General features: G+C 43.8%; 2 protein-coding genes across 15 annotated transcripts in view; one reads left to right on the forward strand and one right to left on the reverse strand.

Annotated features, from left to right (window-relative positions):
- Positions 1–2,114, reverse strand: part of arhgef37 (Rho guanine nucleotide exchange factor (GEF) 37) — a 45,717-nt gene extending 43,603 nt beyond the window's left edge. For 8 of the 10 annotated variants that reach the window (XR_005706578.1, XR_005706579.1, XR_005706576.1 and 5 more), the window contains exons 1-2: positions 1,968–2,114; positions 853–956 (exon numbers count right to left, since the gene is read on the reverse strand). The gene's annotated coding sequence lies outside the window, so the exon portion shown is untranslated. The remainder of the gene's footprint in view (positions 1–852; positions 957–1,967) is intronic. The other 2 variants (XR_005706580.1, XR_005706581.1) reach the window with 2 other exon arrangements.
- A 1,086-nt stretch (positions 2,115–3,200) lies between these two features.
- elp1 (elongator acetyltransferase complex subunit 1) lies at positions 3,201–19,131 on the forward strand. 5 transcript variants are annotated; one of them, XM_040119887.1, is made up of 37 exons: positions 3,201–3,257; positions 4,481–4,693; positions 4,962–5,114; positions 5,308–5,389; positions 5,967–6,047; positions 6,220–6,305; positions 6,419–6,609; positions 6,770–6,893; positions 7,085–7,178; positions 7,681–7,911; positions 7,991–8,161; positions 8,627–8,705; positions 8,935–9,090; positions 9,228–9,334; positions 9,644–9,747; positions 9,842–9,895; positions 10,006–10,111; positions 10,784–10,899; positions 11,101–11,174; positions 11,567–11,645; positions 12,079–12,158; positions 12,262–12,399; positions 12,654–12,739; positions 12,895–13,043; positions 13,766–13,889; positions 14,512–14,609; positions 14,808–15,009; positions 15,149–15,210; positions 15,404–15,466; positions 15,669–15,729; positions 15,895–16,008; positions 16,546–16,645; positions 16,751–16,878; positions 17,224–17,375; positions 17,814–17,898; positions 18,064–18,127; positions 19,058–19,131. In XM_040119887.1, exons 2-37 carry the CDS (start codon positions 4,544–4,546, stop codon positions 19,107–19,109), a joined length of 3,996 nt encoding a protein of 1,331 aa, XP_039975821.1. In that variant the 5' UTR covers positions 3,201–3,257; positions 4,481–4,543; the 3' UTR covers positions 19,110–19,131. The 5 variants fall into 5 exon arrangements, with proteins under 5 accessions (XP_039975821.1, XP_039975820.1, XP_039975824.1 ...); XM_040119886.1 differs by having other exon boundaries at positions 3,207–3,347; XM_040119888.1 differs by having other exon boundaries at positions 3,223–3,260.
- The last annotated feature ends 12 nt before the right edge of the window (positions 19,132–19,143 follow it).

Here is a 19,143-nt window from a genome sequence, read left to right on the forward strand (position 1 = left end):
CTAGTTCCTGGCTATGGTATGCGTGCCTTCACACGAAGACATAGTTCAACCTTGGAGGTATGCCGGGGATCGGGGAAGCAGAAAGGGTCAAGATCGATACGACCTGCCACAGACTGGCTCGGATTGCTTCGGTAACACTGTGATCCTGCGTCGGCACAACTGCTGTCATTTGCTGAGCTGGAGGTTGCCGAGTATGTTAACAACCCATGTTAACGTCTTCCTGCTGCAGGCTACACAAACAGCTGCGGAAACGTAACGAAGCTGGAAATGAAAGCAGCGATGATTGCATCCTGTCTGCTTAGTCAGCATTAAATACCACGGCATTACCGACAATGAGTGAGGAAGTGTTTTAGGTCGACGGTGAGTGACAGCAGATTAAGGGTGTGATCATACCCTTACTTTGCTTTCTTTGGTATGACCTGCAGGTGGGGAAAAACATCGTTCACCACTGACCAACAAGCTGAATGAAATTTTTAGTCCACTGAATGTAAATATCCGAAAGGCAGCAACCTGATTACAGTGAGTTTGTTTTTACTGTGCGCTGGAGAATAAGCAACATCTGCTAGCTAACCCACCCTGATTTCAAAAGAAGTACCTACAGGCATCTTATACTAACAGAGATAGGCTGCGGACTCAGTGTCCATCATATATGCAAGGAGCTTATGTACAAAGAAGCCATGTGAATCCAAGTCGTAAAACAACTGAGTGGAAAACTCTGGTTTTTCCACATCGACGTGAAACAAATTGGACATTTCTTTCGTTTTTCAAAATTAGAGTCACAACCTGTGAGCTAAAGATGGTGTCCAGAATGATGATAAGGATAAACTGTTCACAAATTGCGGCACTACCCACATGTCTTAGGTTTCCTCTCTCAACGTCGTCCCACTCAGGACTCCAGAAGCAGCAGAAGGCGAAGGAAACATCACGGCAGCCTCGGCTCCCTCCTCGCCGGAGATCTGAAATAAACAAATTCAGGTAGACTAAACATCACTCTACAAATGAGTGAGTGTTTACCCCCTGTCTGTCTCCGTCTGGGGTGAACCACCGGTTATCTCTCACGCAGTTATCTTACAGCCGACCTCACTGTCTGACCCATTCACTTTAAAATCGGACAAGAAAAATCTGACTCTGCGTTACGTTCGCTGAGCGGCTCCTCGTGACAAGACATATTACACACAGATTTCACAGGCAGCAAGGCATGGAGATGACACTACTGTCCATTGAAACAGCCCCTGGGAACTGGGAACACACACACACACACACACACACACACACACACACACACACACACACACACACACACGGGTATTTAACTCTGTTTCCAAAAGGATATCATCAATGTACAACTTTGAGACACACTCAGTTGTGTGTGAGAGAAATCTGTGTTAAATTTTAACAACCTGACATCTGTGTGCAACAGGTGGACAAGTCACAGGAAGGGAATTTTTAACCCCTCAAGCAGCCTCTGACCTGGTGTAGGGGAAAGGTGGCCTTCCCCCAATGTCCTCTAACAATAAAGCAGCGCCTTAGTTTAACATCATTCGACGTGTTGGTAGAGGCCTCACGTTGTTATCTCTTAGGGTGATAAATGACGCCTGCAACAGCAGCATCTGCCTGATTTGATTTCATTGTGAGTGAATGGAGAGGTGGGCGGAAACCAATCAAGACGACACTTATATATATATATATATTTCTTTATTTTATTTATTTATTTATTTTCAAATATTTCTACACTCACTCTTTCAGCTCTATCAGTCGGTAGACGTGTCCGCTGGAGGGTCTTAAAACTAGCTAGACGCCGTTCACAAACTGCCGCAGAGCAGGATTAAAAAGGCTAAAAAAACAACAACAACAACAAAAAAAAAACCCCGTTTGGTTCACGGTTAGGGCATAATGCGGTTTGTCCGCTGCCTCGTGTTCGGACTGACACAGCGGCGAATGACAGAGAAATGTAACGCGGGGTTTACCGTATCTGTACCGTCCTCTCGTCGCCTGTTTAATCCCGCCGCGACGCGCTGGGCTCCCCGCGTCTCTCTCACCTGTTGTCAGGCAGCAACCTGTCAGCGTCCCGGCAAGAACAAGCGGGCACGACGTCCGGTCGCTGCTTTACAAAGTAAAAGCCTTACGGAAGCGGCGACGTCCGTGTTGTTTTCAGAGTAAAAGCCGAAAGGCAAATGTGCTGCTCTTCAATTCACTAATAGGGAAAAAAAACAAAAAAAACAAAAACAAAAGGGGGTTGGAAAATGACTTAGTAGATTTACGCAAACACTGTATTTAACTAAAATTTTTAGGTGCTTGTACTTTACTAGAGTATTTCATATATATGTGTGTGTGTGTGTGTGTGTGTGTCTGTGTGTGTGTGTGTGTGTGTGTGTGTGTGTGTGTGTGTGTGTGTGTGTGTATATATGAATATATATATATGTATTTATAGCATATGAATCAAAGCAGACATTTTTATTTAGTACATTGCCCTAAACTAATGTTCAGTATGTGCATTTTCTGATATTTCAGATAAAGTATATTTGAAATTTCACATAAATGCGTAATATACTCAAGCATTATGTAAAAGAAATGATATAAATATAATATAAATAATAGATGTAAACATAATATTATATGTGAGACAAAGCGTGTAATATGGAACCTACTTGATGAAGTGAAGTTTTAAAGGTATTTATGGAGATATTTTCAGTTTCTGTCATGCACAGCTTCCATTTACAATTTTTTTTTTTTTTTTTGCCTGTATGGACAACAACCATAAACATAAATATGTTTAACATATACAAATATATTAAAACAGAGAGGGGAAAAAACGTAATAAATAAATAAAATCAGACAAAATACACAATGTACAAGCAGTTGTTCACATCCAGTAGAAATAAAATTGGAAGGTGAAGGGTAAAGTACAATCGAGAAGTTTTAATTTGTGGTATTACAAGTCCTAAGACTGCTTAGGGTCTTAATTCCTCTCTGATTTTGCAATTTATCCACCACAAAAGGGAGAAAGAAGGTAAAGTTGGGTTTTCTTTCTGACACATTTAGATTTGAGAATATGGAACATTTTCCAAAAAATTACAAACAGTTAAATTAAACAGATAACATCCCTCGTCATCGTGTTGTTTTTAAAAAACACATTTAAAATAATCAGCCGGTTCCCCCGGATAAAAAGTCCATGTGTTCCCATTGATGTATGATTCCTCCCCGGCGCCAGGGGGCGATAGCGCCGTGAGCTCACGCACCCGCGGCAGAGGTGAAAGGTTGTGAGTCTGACAGCGCCACATGTGTGTTGTTTTGTTGTTGATGCTGGACATTTAAAAGGTTTTACTTATTCACGCTGTTTCTTATCGGTGAGTTGTGTTGTTTGTTTCTAATATCGATCAGTTTCATAGCTGTCATATTCAGTTTGGATGTTGGATTAGCTTTGCTAAAAGCGTGTTGCTCCTTACATTTGAATTGTAAGCTAGCGGTTCCAGTTCCATTTTCGGACAGGCTGCACACTTTTAAAATTACATCATATTAGTTAGTAAATTGCGAACAAGCCTTTTACATCGTGGAAGTACTTTTAAGGTAAAGTTACACCGTCATGTAACCTGTCTGACTTTGGCGGATTTTTGGCGGTTTTGTCACTGATGCCATGAAGGAAGCAATGAAAAAAGGTAAAGGAAAGCGGCTAACAAGTTAATGTAACGTGCTAAAGGATTATTAAATAAACCGTGTAATTCAAAACAGGTTGATAAACTTGATTTTTAGATCATTGCGTAGGGGTGTTGCCACCCAAATTTTGATTCAAAGAGGGAAAGAGCTGGTTTGGTAGAGGGGTGTGTCCGATAATGGATTAATCTAACGTAGCAGTTGCGTTAACATCTAGAAAGAGGGAGAACATACGGGGTTTTTTTTCCCCGAGAGACGACTTCTAACTATTCAGTCTGACTCCCACGGTATTGAGATGAGAATTGAAGCCATGATCTTCTTGTTTACTTGATAAACTATAGACTATATCGTTTACTTGATAAATAAGTAAACAAGCATTGTTTACTTGATAAACAAGCATCTTACTGAACCAAAAATGTTCACTTACAGTTGACTTGATTTCTTGAGACAACTTTAGGTTGTGCAGTCCGTCCCAACTCATCCTCATCTGCAACTATTAACTCTCTGTCATCGGGGCTGGGCAGAGTCCAACATCCAAATATGTTTGACCGCATACCTCAGTATGATGATTTGATATATTAGGCATGGCTGTTTGGAGAAGACATTTTACACAAGGAAAGCTGAAAGGCAGTCTGCTGTTGCGTAGACACGGTGGTCAGGCAGGTAGTAGCATTTGCTGTTCATTGACAAAAGTCACCCTCAAGATGACCAACACTGAAGCCATCTCATTATTTAATGACAACCCAAGTCCTTGATGATTTCTGCTACTTTGTCAACGTATTAATGTTCCACGGATATATTGCCCAGCTCTGTCTGTCTGCGGTTTCAGGTCTTTTGCAGCCTTTGGGTCCAGACTCAGGTTCGGTGTGTTCTCCGTCTGTCCTGAGGTAAAATGAGGAACCTGAAGCTGCTGAAGAGCCTGCGCAGCTCTGAGCTGCAGGGTCCGGGCTCCCCGCAGTTTTTCTCCGTGCGGGCCGACACCGGCTCGCTGCTGGTTGCCTCTCAGTACTCCATCACAGAGTATGAGCCCCGAACTGGCCAGGTGAGCTGGTGATGACACGCTGTACTTGTCTCTTTGTCTCTGGGGGAGTCGAGGGTTTTCAGCACTGGCTGATGAGAAGAAAAATTGTGTGTAGTTGTCAGTGCTCAGAAATTCACTCGTTCATTTTAGCTTTATCTGACTGAGGAAATTTTTCAACAACTAAAAAAGGAAAGGAGCAGGACTTTAACTGGGAACCTTAGTTTTAAACTATGAGTGGGGCTGAAAGTTGGTTCGCTCATCGTTAACTCTCCTCCGTTCTCTACTGCAGGTGGTCAGTGAAGCCTCGTTGACAGCGGACGGTTTCCTCCCGGAGGATGGCAGTGGCGTGGTGGTCGGACTGCAGGACCTGGCTGAACTCGAGTCGGCGTGTTTGGCCACAGCCGGTGGCGATGTCGTCCTCTTCAACCTCAACACGTGCCAGGTCAGCAGCACAAAAAAGCTGGAAAGTGAGGACATCGTGTCCGTTCCTCACCTCTTCAAAATGCTCTTTGAGCGTAGAGAATAAGCTTTAGCTTTAAGATTAGTCTGTTTTGAGATAAGGTTGGGATAAAGAGCCAAGGAATGCATTATCTCAGTGAGACTCCTCACAAAACATCTGCTGTGATGTTCCACAGTTGGAGTGTGTTGGCAGTGTGGACAGAGGTCTGACGTCGATGAGTTGGAGTCCTGATGAAGAGCTTGTTGTTCTCACTACTGGTCAGTATTTTAAAAGAAATGGCAAAGAAAATGTTATTCATACAATTGTTAATGCGTTGTTTTAAATCAAAAGCTCCCACCTTAAGTTCAAGGTTTTGAATGATCAGAGTCAGAGAGCCCTGGGTGGAAATGTCAGTCTCTTGAGTTATACTGTCAGGTTACCTTTTCAACACTGCACACAAAGCAAAGTACAAAAAATCTCAAGATACTAAGTATAGTCTTGTTTCAACACTGGGCTGAGGGACAGTACCTGCTGAATCCAGATGTATAAACTTTTAGAGGGCCATTACCCTTAAAGGTCAGGAGAGAAGCCGGTCTTAGTGAGGTGAGTTATTATAAAGCTGAGGCAGTCATAGTGTAGGTGAGAAATTTTAACGTAGCACAATTTCTTAGCTGGACATTGGAAAGGAAGAGCCAACATTTCTGATTTCTGCATACGACTACTATAACACTGTTCTACTCTCTAAGACATACAGACATTATGTAACCTTAGGAAGAGCTCAGTGCGTAGAAAGTCCAACAAAATATATCCTGCTGTGCTAGAGATGAATAAATCCCTAATGATTTGTGCTCACAGGTCAGGAAACGATCATCATGATGACCAAAGACTTTGAGCCGATCACTGAGGTCGGAATCCACCAGGACGACTTTGGGGAAGGTACGCTGGCTCCGGTGGACCCTGTTCAGATTATTGGTTCCCACCTTGAGGGTCAAGACCCACAGAGAATCACCAGATGATTCATGGAATGTAGAAATATTTGTAATATGACCCAACGATAATGATATTTGTATAAAAATTTTGAATCTTCTTTACATTGTGTGTTTTGCAGGAAAGTTCATCACAGTGGGTTGGGGGAAGAAGGAGACTCAGTTCCACGGCTCAGAGGGGAAACAGGCAGCCCAGAGGAAGCTCCAGGTCAGTGTTCAACTAAGGAGACCTCAGTTTGAAAAAAAAAAAAAATTGATGTAAATGAATGGAAAATTAGTCTAAAATGAAAATATTCCGAACGATGTAAACTCGCAACACAGGAGGTGCAGCCAGCCACTGGGTGGGACGACTGCAGGCCGCGGGTGACGTGGCGAGGTGACGGGCAACTGTTTGCCGTCAGTGCCATCTGTCCTCAGACCGGAGCCAGGAAGGTGCGGGTGTGGAACAGAGAGGGTGTCCTGCAGGCCACCAGCGAGCCAGCAAACGGCCTGGAGCAGGCGCTCTGCTGGAAGTAAGACCGCTGTTAAAGCAGTTCTCTTTTAGTTCATTAAACTAAACTAACCGTGGAACTTTAGTTTAAGTTTTAGCAGCATTAGCAGTCGCCTGGATGCCGGCTGATTTTTGCCTGGCTCTGTTGAGTGAATGTCAGTATTATTCTCCTTGCGTTTCAGACCCTCCGGCAGCCTGATAGCCAGCACTCAACGCCATCCCAACAAACACAGCGTGGTGTTCATGGAGAAGAATGGACTGCTGCACGGAGACTTCACCCTGCCCTTCAGCAAGGACCAGGCCAAGGTGCGCGCAGCTAAATCTGACTTTATATACAACTTATAACTTTAGACACATTGATAGATACATGTCAGTCACAGAACAGATATAAAATGATCAGCATGGCAGCGATCAGTGGTGCAGTTTACGTTCCAGAGGACAGTGTTATCAGCTTATTAGACTGTGTGTGTTTGTGTGTGTGTGTGTGTGTGTTGTAGGTGAAGGAGCTTCTGTGGAACAGTGACTCCACTGTTTTAGCTGTCTGGTTGGAAGACATGACCGCTGGACAGGATGGACGGGTCAACACTTACAGTAAGTTCAGCCAAAGTTGAACTCTGGTGTGTCGTAACATTTATTGCTCGCTGCTGCAGAATATTTTTTAAAGCTACCACTCGAAGTCCGGAAAGCAAAAAAGTTTAAATCCTACCAGACATATGGGGGTTTCAGATTCATTTTAAAACCCCCATATTCCCTAATTCAGATTAAACTAACCTAAAAAAAAAAAAAAACGGTTTGCATGGTGATTAATTATCTGAAATATTGTCCTATAAGATTAATGTCAGAATTTTGCAAATAAAGTGAAAGAAAGACGCAAAAATCAGGTAATGAGGAAAAAATTCAATTGATGAGGCAGCAAATTTTAGGCTTCGACAGTTAGAAAAACAAGGCTATGAGGGACATTTTCTTTAGTCGGTTAATAAATCCACAAATGAGTTATTAAATGATTCAATAAATAAATCAAATGTTTATTATGGTCAGATTATTTTATCAGTGTGGTGAATTCATGTTGAACTTGGTGATGCTCTCTCTGCAGTCCAGCTGTGGACAGTAGGGAACTACCACTGGTATCTGAAACAGAGCCTGGACTTTGGCAGGGACCCTCAGAGGGCTCCGGTCTGCGTCTGCTGGGACCCTGAGCGTCCCCTGAGGCTCCACCTGGTGACGCGCAGCTGGACCGGCATCACTTACGACTGGGGCTGGACGACGGAGCGGAGCCCCGGGCTGGACGCCACTGACCACGCCAGCGTGGCTGTGATCGATGGAGGTGAGCAGCGATGACATGAGAGGAGGCGAAGCTGCAGAATGATTCAGCGTGATGTTAATGTTTGACTAATGCCCCTCAGATAAAATCCTGGTGACAACCTTCAGGCAGTGTGTTGTGCCTCCTCCCATGTGTTCATTCGAGCTCCAGCTGAAATCACCAGTCAACCAGGTGACCTTCCTCTGCCAACCTCAGAAGACCAATCACCTGGCGGCACTCACCGCTAACGGACAGATCTCAGTCTACAGCCAAGGTGGGTCATGCGTTGTTTCCCCTAAAGAGGGGGAACAAGTTGTCAGCTGAACTCTATCTAACCTGAGCCTTGTGAGCTCAAACCCAGTTTGTTCAGTGTATTTGTGCAGGACTTTCAGTTCAGGAAAATTAGAGCTCGGATTCTGAGTCTGAACCTGATTAAAATTGACTCAGTGTGTTTGGGCCAGTTTGAGTTATAATTCCTCTTGAGCCACACGGTTCTTGTTGTTTCTTAGAGAAAGGACATAATCCAAACTAACTACAGAAAACACCCAAAATACCTACTGGATCTTGGGTAGAAGATGACACACACAGTTGCTTGAGCAGAAGAAAATGATGTCTGGGCTGATTCTCACATTTAGCCTTTTTCTTCATGTATTTTAAAGGGACATAAACAGTCTACACGTATTGGTTCTATATATTATTGTTACCTGTGCATTCTATTTATTCTTTTTATTTTTTTTAGATTCAGGAGAACAGGCTGACAAAACAGCTGATGGGTTCAGGATTGTGTCTCGTCCCCTGGTCCTCCAGAAAACTTTCAGGTAACGCCATGACCGGCGACGCTGTACATGATACTGTTTCCTACTGCCACACAGCTGATTGCCTGCCTGAACATCACCCGCTCGGCCTGATTCGCCATTACGTCAGTAATCTGAAAAACTAGTGTCTTCATTTCAAAATGTGCTAAATCTCTCTCCGTTCAACTAACAGTTGCTGCTTTGTCCTGGTTTACCTGTGTTCAAATCATTCTCCTACCTACTTGTCCTGCAGCGTAGCGGCTCTCCGGGACGACCCTCTGGCCCTGCGGCAGCTGCTGTGGCTGGAGGATGAGCTGTTTGTGGGCGTCAGCTCCGGCCCGCTGCCGACCTCCTCCACCCTGCAGATGCTCCGCCCTGCGCAGGACGCCAGTGACGCACTCAGTGTCAGGTCGGCAAACCGCGCAACCGCCTTTAGTTACGCCTTTGTCCTGCAAAGCAAATAAATAAACATAATGACACTGAAGTCATTTAAGGTCATATAGTGAATTATTCCCCAGCTTTTGAATGCCGTTGTTTACGCCTCAGGTCTGAGATAGAGGTGGACGGTGTTGTGGTCAGCATGGTTCACTGTTCACGGAGTGGCACCGTGGCCCTTCAGCTGGAGGACGGACAGATCAGGAAAGTGCTCTGGGGTCAGTAACCAGCTTCTTTTTGGATGCTAAGAGATGTTTCATTGGAAAATTATCAACCCAAAACATATTATTTTATTTTAAACCTCCATTACAAGAGTCATTCTGCCTTCTTTACCACCGAGCAATAATTTGCTGCCTGGTAGAGTCATGCAATATAACAGTGTATCCGCGGGGGATAGATGACTGCAATTACAAAGTTACAATGATATAAATTAAATAGGTCTGACATTTTCTTCCACTTTAAATTTCCTGCACATACATTGATACTTGTTTTCACACCTGAGGAGATTTTTTAAAATCTCTGCGTAGATCGTCCCGAACCATCAGTGGAGCGTTGGCGTGACTCCAGTGGATGCAGCGTCAGCTTCCCTGTTCCCTGCGTTCAGACGGCCCTCTGCAGCATCAGCGGGGAGGTAGAAAAACGTACTGGCTTCTGATTACGCCATCAGTCATAAGTCGGATCTTTGCACACAGGCCATAATGCATACGTTTCTGTTCCGTGTTCAGGAATATCTACTCGGCCTGACGGACAGATCCCACCTGTACGCTGGAGACAAAGAGGTGGGCCGTCAGCCGTCTTTTCCCCAGCTCTCTCAGTATATGTCCGTCCAGAGGCGGGAAGACGCGTGGCTACTGGGATGTGTGTTCATTTATATCTGCTTCCTCCTCAGCTGGCCTCCAATGTTTCTTCGCTCGCCGTTTGCAACGACTTCCTCCTCATCACCACGCACTCCCACACCTGCCGCTGCCTCCAACTGAGCGCTCTCAGTGTCAAAGGTAAGGTGGGGACAGCCACACAGTGAAACGCCCAGAGTCAAAATACATTTAGGCTCATGGCCTAGGGTTACGTACAGAAATGCAAAACGTTTGTAATGAGCTGACATACTGAGATTCTAAATTAATGTTATTTAGTTCAGATTTAATACAGTTTGATATTTTTCATTTACATTAGTAAAAGTGAATGAATTATGAGTAGTAATAGTTAAATAAAAAATATTAATATCAATACTTTTTAATATCAAGCAATAAAAGAAACGCCCAGTGATCATGTTAACTGCAGGACCGACAGTAGTAAACAACAGACAGTGATACGGGGGCAACTTATTGTGCAGCTCCCAAAGACCCATTTGTACCTGTATTCCAGGGTCAGAGTAATCCATCTCAATGTGCCACTTTCGCCGACGCCACGCGCGTCCATGTAAATGAAACACGGTATCGTTCCAGTTATTGCTTTCGGCGGGGACCTGGAGGTGTTAAGTAAAGAGCTTCTAGGAAGCACAGTTGCTGTTAAACGTAAGCTTTGTTGTTGGCCCAGGCTCAGGCTGCTCTCATCGTTAATGCTAACGTCGGTGCTGTGTTCCTCCGTTCTTCTGGGACGAGGTGTTAGATGGTGTTGCCGCTGGTATGTTTTTATGGCACAGCTGAGTCGAGTGACCTTTGATCCGGCAGGGCTGCAGGCGGCCTTGGCCTCAGACAGAGGCCAGAACGACGAGACGCTGCGTCGGGTAGAGAGAGGATCCAGGATCGTCACTGTGGTGCCTCAAGACACCCAAGTGATTCTACAGGTCAGGCCAACACATACACACTTACACGCACAGACACACAAAGGCAAAAGCAAAAGCCACGGCAGCACTGCAGATTTGATCGTCCGAGACTGAGAGTCTTTTCAGGCAAATTCAAGATCTAGAACCTCAAAAGATTTTGTGTTTTCTAAAATGACAGAGTTAGAGGTATGCAGTCTCTGATTCACTTCGGTTTGTGTCCAGATGCCTCGTGGGAACCTGGAGACCATACATCATCGAGCGCTGGTGTTGGCTCAGCTCAGGAAGTGGTTGGACAGGTGACTTTGATGTTCTTCCATCATATCACATGCTTGGTTTTCAAATGATATGTTCGCTATTGAATTTGGCCAAAATTATAGAGACAAACGTTCCTTCCACTGGTCTTAACTACACCCACCTGGGATCTTAATGTGGTTTTTCTTATATTTTCCCATAAGCTTAGTCTTGTTTTATATACTGACATAATCTTCTCAACCTTCGGGTTAGGGATTGGAAAGAAATTCATTTGTAGCCTGAAATGAACAGTCCGATGCTTTACCCAGATTCCTAGCTCGGCCTAGCTGAGCACAAATACTGGAAGCAGAGAGTGAACGAAAAGTGAAAATTTTGCCAACCTGTATCTGGAGTGTTAATCTCAATTCTGCATGTTGTTTTTTGTTTCTTTTTTTAGTTTGAGGTTCAGAGAAGCCTTTGAGTGTATGAGGAAGCTGAGGATCAACCTGAACCTCATTTACGACCACAACCCAAAGGTTTGTACTGGGTTTTAACATATAGTTCTGTGACAACGGAGCCTTAATTTAGTCTGAAGCAGGCCGTTAATAAAATTTCACTTCTTCACAGGTTAATTTACAAGGGAACACTGATTTTTTTAAAGTAAAAATGAGAAGATACAGTTGAAGAACGAAGGGTTTTGGCCTGTATCATACAAGGTGAAGAAAACACTGGAACATACAGGATAGATAATTAGATGACAAGTGTGATTTCCAAACAAGATATCTAACATTTGGAAATATAAACACAAGAATTGATAGCAGTAGATTTAAATTACTTAAAATGCTTTGAGGGATAACAGCATGATGCTTTTTGCAGACTGGATTTCTCTCAGGCTACAGTCTGTTTCTGACCGTGACCAGTGGTGCAATGATAAAAAAAAATAAAGAAGGTGTTATTTTCCTCCTGCAGGTTTTCCTGGAGAACATAGAGACCTTCATCACACAACTGGACGCCGTCAACCACATCAACCTCTTCCTTACTGAGCTCAAGTAGGACTTTCTCAGAGCTGAAAGATTGGATTCAAACATTTAAATTAAAAAAAATACAATAAAAAATAAATCTATTACATGTGTTTTTTTTCTTGGTACCCAGGGAGGAGGACACAACCAGCAGCATGTACCCCCCTCCTGAGAGCAGCCCAGTCCAGCCCCAGTCTGCCTCTGGCCAGAAGAAGGTGGATGTGGTTTGCGATGCTTTACGGCACGCCATGGAATCGATGGATCCAAACAAGTCAGCGATATTGCTAATGAAGTCTTTAGACATACATGTTCACATAACAACACAACATAATGTCAGGGGTAATTTATTTAAAGTGTCTGACAAATGACGCTTGTGCATCCAGCAGATTTTATCCAGACCCCTTTTATAGCATGTAAGAGCTGTAAAAACATAGTGAATAGAGTGATTTGGTCAGAAATGTGCGGTGAATTTATCGTTTGATAGCACTGGAGGGTCCTAAAATGATCAGGGTGTTCTTCCTCCAGGTTCTGTCTGTCGATACTCACGGCTCATGTGAAGAAGACGGTTCCAGAGCTGGAAGTCGCTCTGCAGAAAGTCCACGAGCTTCGAGGTGAGAACAGCCTCAAACACACTGATGACCTGCAGGAGATGCAGTCTACAGCACGTGAACGCTGCTGCGCGCAGACACACGGACAGACGGTAGTGGAAGAGAGGAGAGGATGTTTCATCATTACCTGATTAAGTCTTGTGTGTGTATTTGTCCAGAGAACCCTCCTGCAGCTGCGGGCGCTGTGAGCGCCGAAGAGGCGTTGAAGTACCTCCTCTTCCTCGTCAACGTCAACGACCTGTATGAACACTCTCTGGGAACGTACGACTTCGACCTCGTGCTCATGGTGGCCGAGAAATCCCAGAAGGTACGAGACGGTGGCGGAGGAGAAAACACCTAACTCCATGTTTCATTTCACTTAACAAACGAGGGTCGCAAAGTTCTCTACAGCACAAATAAAACTGGAAATCCTAAGTACCGTATATATTAGACATGGTCAGTCATGCTAATGAGGTCAGTACTTAGACCAGTTCACCGTTTGACTTTAAGTGGAAGTATTTGAACATCAACCTGTTTCTCTTTGCATACGAAGTGTGATCATTCAGACCTCCTCATCACGGTAAGAAGTTTCGAGGAAAATATTTTGCCCTCATTAATATGCAGATGTATGCACCAAAGCATCAGACGGCAGTAAAAATTAAACAAGAGGCATTTAAGCTGCCAAATATCGCACATATTTACTCCTCGATGTGTTAACTTTCACTGCCAAGCGCACTAAAATCTCATCTGAATATCAGCTCTTGCAGGAGGTCATACAAGTTTTTAGAATGCATGAGTCTGTTCTGCTCTGGTGCCTACTGTTCTTAAAAAAGGAAAAAATCCCATATACTTTACTTTCCATTTTCCAGTTTTCAGATGGATTTCCTACATTCCAGGCAGCCAAACATCTAAAAAAACACCTGCGTGATCCTTCACTTATTTCTACACTCTACATGCCATATACAGTATGACTAAGGTGTAACAGGAGGATGAATTAGGCATCATGCTGTCTGCTAATGTTCCTCCATTTCTGTCTGCAATCCCCTGCAGGACCCCAAAGAGTACCTTCCCTTCTTAAACATGCTGAAGGGTCTGGAGCCAAACTACCAACGCTACACCATCGACAAACACCTGAAGCGCTACAGGAAGGCCCTGCTGCACCTCAGCAAGTGCGGTCAGTCACATCGTACCTGTCAACTCGGTGCATTTTGGGGCCGTGTGTGTTTTTTGTCTGGAAGCCACCTGTTGCATGTGAGGTTTTCCAGTTACAAGACTCGCAGCCTCAGCTCTCCATATATCAGTTTAGTAACAAGTAATTCATTCCACTTTATGTCTGAAAACTATGCCTAAGTCCTTTGTTGACCTAAAAGAACTTTTTACAGAATGGATCTGCCACAATTTAGAAATATTTAAGGAAGCATCTCAAGATTATTGGCATGTAAATCAAAGATACTATGAAGTTGCTGTATTGTATGTAGAGTATATGAAAGAAAACAACATCGTGGCTCTTGTTAGAAAAGTCAGGGCAGTCATTATCACAAGCAAAGAACAGTTAAACGTAGACATTTTTATTTGCTTTACTACGCCGAAATACACAATGCCAGTGACCAAACAGCAATAGGCTCAGAAATCTAGTAAGATCAGATTTACACATTTTTATAAAATAGAAAAATTTCAGAATAAAAGTAGGAAGTTAAACGGTGCTAGTGTTTTGCAGTTTGTTTGTTTGTTTTTGTTTTTTTTTCCTCAAAAATCCAATGTGAGCATGACACGATCTTGTTGTGTTTTATGTTCAGGACAGGACCATTTCCCTGAAGCTCTGCAGCTGGTCAAGGAGCACAAACTCTACAGTGAAGCTCTGAGACTGTACACAGCAACCAGCGCTCAGTACATGGTACAGACCGAAACGAACCTCGAGTTTGTAGCGTGTAGTATGAAACAATTAGATTAAGTTACAACAGAACACAGAAAGTTGCCAGTGTGTGTGTTGAAAACTGTCATTATTACAGAATATCAAGGATTCAAGCATCGACATTTGCTCATGAAGCTGTACGTAAAACCTGACTTCCACCTCCCGACCTTTGACCTCCAGGCTCTGAGCTGCGCCTACGCCGAACACCTGGTGGAGCAGCAGCAGGCGGAGCAGGCCGGCCTGTTGCTATGGCGATGCGGAGAGTCAGTCAGCGCCCTGCAGGCGTTCGCCAGCAGCTCCAGTTGGAGAAACGCCATCTGCGTGGCGCAGCAGATCCCGCTGCCACCTGACCAGTTAGCTCTGCTGGCCAGGGACCTGGCAGGTAACCACGACAACAGACCGAAGGGCAGGTAGACAGTCAGTCAGACAGGGAGCTGGTTAGCTGGCGAGACATGGTGTGGTTTCACCGGGGCGTCCTCAAGTGTAAATCCTAACGCCGTTTGTGCTTCCTTCCCCGATAGAGAAGCTGACTGAGCAGCGGCGGTACTCAGAAGCTGCCCTGCTGTTGGACCAGTACGCCAAAGTAAGATCCTCTGCAGCCATCAACTTCTGGACAAAATGGCTTCTAATAAAGCAGCTCGCCGCTTGAGCCGAAACCAGACTGATAAATGTTGATTTTTAAAGTTATAATGTGCTGCAAATCACCCGGCAACAGACCACTCCCTGTGTGCGGCTGCTGGTTGAGGTCTGAGGGTCTGTATTTTTGTTTCCAACAGGACTGTGAGGAAGCCATCTTGGCTCTGATCACAGGTGCAGTCTGGGAGGAGGCGCTTCGATTGGTCAGTGAGCAAAATTAGCCTCCCTTCCTTCTTTTTACCTTTTTTTTTTTTTTAATTGTCATTACCTTTTTCTGAAGTGTAAAAGCCTTTTTACTTAAACATTTTTCTTAAACATTTAAAACGCCTGAAAATTTAGACTGTAGAACAGGCCTTTTGTGTGTTTCTTTGCACGTGTGACGGTTTATTTCTTTGTCTGCTTCAGATTTACATGCACAACAGGCAAGACATCACTGAAACCAACCTGAAACCTGCTCTATTAGAAGGTAAGAACAGTTCAGACCGGCATGTTCAGCCATGTGGGCTGTGTGATGACGCTGGCGTCAGTGTGTCCAGTTTTCAGAAACATGGTGGAAAATGGCGGCAAGAAGCCGAATTAGGCCGCACGGAGAACTTCTGTCTTTTGATGTTGTCATGTTGTCTTGTATCAGCTGTCGGCACCCAGACTGTTTTCCTGGAGGCTCAGGTCGCGACGTTCACGCGGCACAGGACCCGGCTGGCTGTGGTTCGAGCGCAGAAAGAGAAGGCCAGACTGGACATGCTGGGTGAGAATAAGCCGGGACTGACGAGACAACGTGGTTGATCGTTTGGTTTGAACGTGTTATGATTGAATGTCAGATCCGTGTCTTAAAGTCAAACTTAACCCAACATTTTTCTTTATAGTATCAAATGTTCACCTCTAGTAGGCCTAAGAGGAAGTTGTAATAAGATTCATCTCTGTAAGAATAATAGTGATTTGTTTTTTGTTTTAAACAAAAAAGGGTCAAAGTTCATGAGAATTTCTCAGACCAGTCTTGCAGCATAATCTCCATCTGTACGCTCAATGTTCCAGCCATATTATCACCACAAAATGGCTAAAGAGAGTTCAATTGTAGTTTAAATGTTTCCTAGAGTGATCAATTTCAACTTCGTACCCTCTAAAGAGTATAAAGTAAAGCATACAGGTCAAGAAGGAGGCAAAAAAGGACAAGGAATTAAGAAAATGAACTCTATGGACTTAAAAACATTTTCTGATTAAATTCTTCCATTGGAATCATAATTTAAACCCTAAATCTTCGGTAACCCTCCTTCTTCTCTACCAGATGAGGACGGTCCCGACTGTCCTGATGCTGAGCTTTACTCTGAAGCCAGCAGTGTGATGACCGGCTCCAAATACTCCCAGAGTAACTCCCGCATCTCCTCGTAAGACAGAACTCGTTGTTCAAAGTCTGGTGTTTTTGTTTTTACAACAATAATAATAATAATTCAATGTTGGTTTCTGGTTTTCTGTTCATGCTCTGCCTGCAGGAGATCATCCAAGAACCGGCGGAAGGCAGAGCGGAAGAAGCTCAGTCTGAAGGAGGGAAGCCCGATGGAGGACAGAGCGCTCGTGTACGCCCTGGGTGAGATCATCACCGCTGTGGACAAGATGAGAGGTACAGACCTAAACACCCCAAGGCTCTTACTCAGTTATATTTGCTTTGCTTTTTATTTTTTGTAACTTTAATCATTCGTGTTTGATTTGTCTCAGTCAAAAACTAAGATCAGTTTGCGGCTGCTTGATGGAAAAATGGCTGCAATTCTGTAGTGTACAGTGTAGAGGTAGAAGTAAAACGGTAGGAGGCAGCCAGGGATGATGGGAAATGTGGTGCTACTTTGGAGAAGCATTCAGTTTGCATTTAAATACCTGCCCTCACAAAATCTACTTTTTTTTTGGAGCGGCTTCCTGTATAATTCGACCAGTTTGACTGACGGCTCATTTGTCCCGTCCCCCCTTGCAGAGGAAGTGCACGGCCTGCTGAAAGCCCTGGTGCTGTTCCAGTTCGACAGACAGGCAGAGAAGCTGCAGCTGGCCTACGAGGAGGCTCTGCAGATGATGGAGACAGCAGTGCCTGAGGTGTGGCCAGAAGGCCTCCTAAGCAACCAAGCCCCGGTAACTATCATGCCAGATAAATCTCAGAAATGTCAATACAACACCAGTAATATGCTTTCTTCACACTTGTTTTTATGAAATGTTCAATTTGTTTTAATTTATTGATCGATATGTTTGGACAAGCAGCGACAAATTAGCTCAATCAGAATCAAACTGGAGAAAAGCGGGATGAAATAAATGAATTATTGACATGTTCTTTCATGCAGAATTCAACTTTTTTCTTTGCACTAAAGGGGGAAAAATAGCCTGCGCTTGGACAAAACGAAACAACACTAACATAAGATCTCCCAAAAAAGTAGAGTCAGGAGTCGAGATGCACGTACGCATTCTGTGAACGTACGAGAAATAAGACTGTGCATCGTGTTTGTTCGTGTTTAGGATTATTACGTTGTTTTTGTAACCTTTTTATAATTTAATAATTTAATTCCCGCTCTTTAGCTGACTGGGCCAAACTCAACAGCAAACAGCATCATGGCTTCTTTCCAGCAGCAGCAGCAGCAGAGACCTGCAGCTTCACCACAAGGTCAGCCGCCGACTGGTGACCTTGACCTTTCTGGTCGCAGGTCACTGACGCACAACTACATTTTATTCTTCTAATGCATATCTGCTCTGTGCCGTATGTGAACAAACATTCAGAAATAGTTTTGTTGTAAGAACATTGTTTCACACTATTTTTTTTTTTTTTTAGAAGCTGAGGTCCCGACACCGCCAAAGATGAGAAACAGTGTCAAGTGGAAGCTCATTATCCTCAAGTAAATTAGTTTTATTTCTAATGTTTTTAACTGTAAAGTCAAATGTTAATTATGTAATGAATAAAGATTCCGTTAATGTCTCCTCCTACCAAATTTGTTCATTCTCTGCAGTTTAGAGACAAGACAACATGACAACAGTTCTGTGAGATCAATTTAAGTTTGTTTTCCTTTTAAAAGGACACTTCGGAAAGTAGAAAGTTTTTTTTTTTTTTTTTTCTTTCTCCTAAACCTCAAAATTGCACTTAACGTACTGACGTATGTTACTTTCCAATTTTGGTGCCGTTTTCGTACAAATCGTCTTACAATCTTATTAGATTTGTGGAAATGATGCATTTATTTTGAAAGAGCCGTCCCGTTCCATCCTGAAATTCCACGAATTCAAGCACCTGTTAAAGAACAGGAGGCGCTCTTGCTCATCTGGAACTGTGCGTCTGAAGTTAGGTCGGGGTCAAGTTTTTGTTTTTGTGTTTGTGGGGGATTTGAACGCGGTACAGGATCTCCTCCCATGTTTACTGGCAGCTTATCTGGGAAAATAAGACCAGCTTCTCATGTGAGGAGAAGCCTTGTCCTAACGTAGCCCCTGGTATTTGCTTGTCACGCCGTCAGAGCACGTTAATACTTAAAGTCCAAACCCAAGACAGCAGTTCTGGAGACTGCTGTGACTTAACAGCAGCAAAGATAAATGTGTGTGTGTCTTCAAGTAATGAATTGTTCCCACGATTGTTCTGCTGCTCCACAGCAGAGGATTAAATCGTTCATATATCCGGACAGGTGTCGTTGATAAAGAACAGAGTTTCTAAAAAAAAAAGAGAGAAATACTGACATGACTCCAGTGAAGACCGGTTGTCTCTGAACCCATAGTGAACTGAACAAGTCCTGCTTCGTTCTCATGTCGTCGTCATCGTTACACCCTCTTTGCCCGTTTGGCAGCGGCAGCACGCCTCCGGTTGATGGCCTTGGTGGTGACACGGAGCTTACGTAGCCGTAGCTGGCGGAGCCTGAGCTGCAGGTCCTTG

The sequence above is a fragment of the Xiphias gladius genome, chromosome 23, assembly GCF_016859285.1.
Source record: "Xiphias gladius isolate SHS-SW01 ecotype Sanya breed wild chromosome 23, ASM1685928v1, whole genome shotgun sequence".
In the NCBI taxonomy this organism is placed as follows: domain Eukaryota; kingdom Metazoa; phylum Chordata; class Actinopteri; order Istiophoriformes; family Xiphiidae; genus Xiphias; species Xiphias gladius.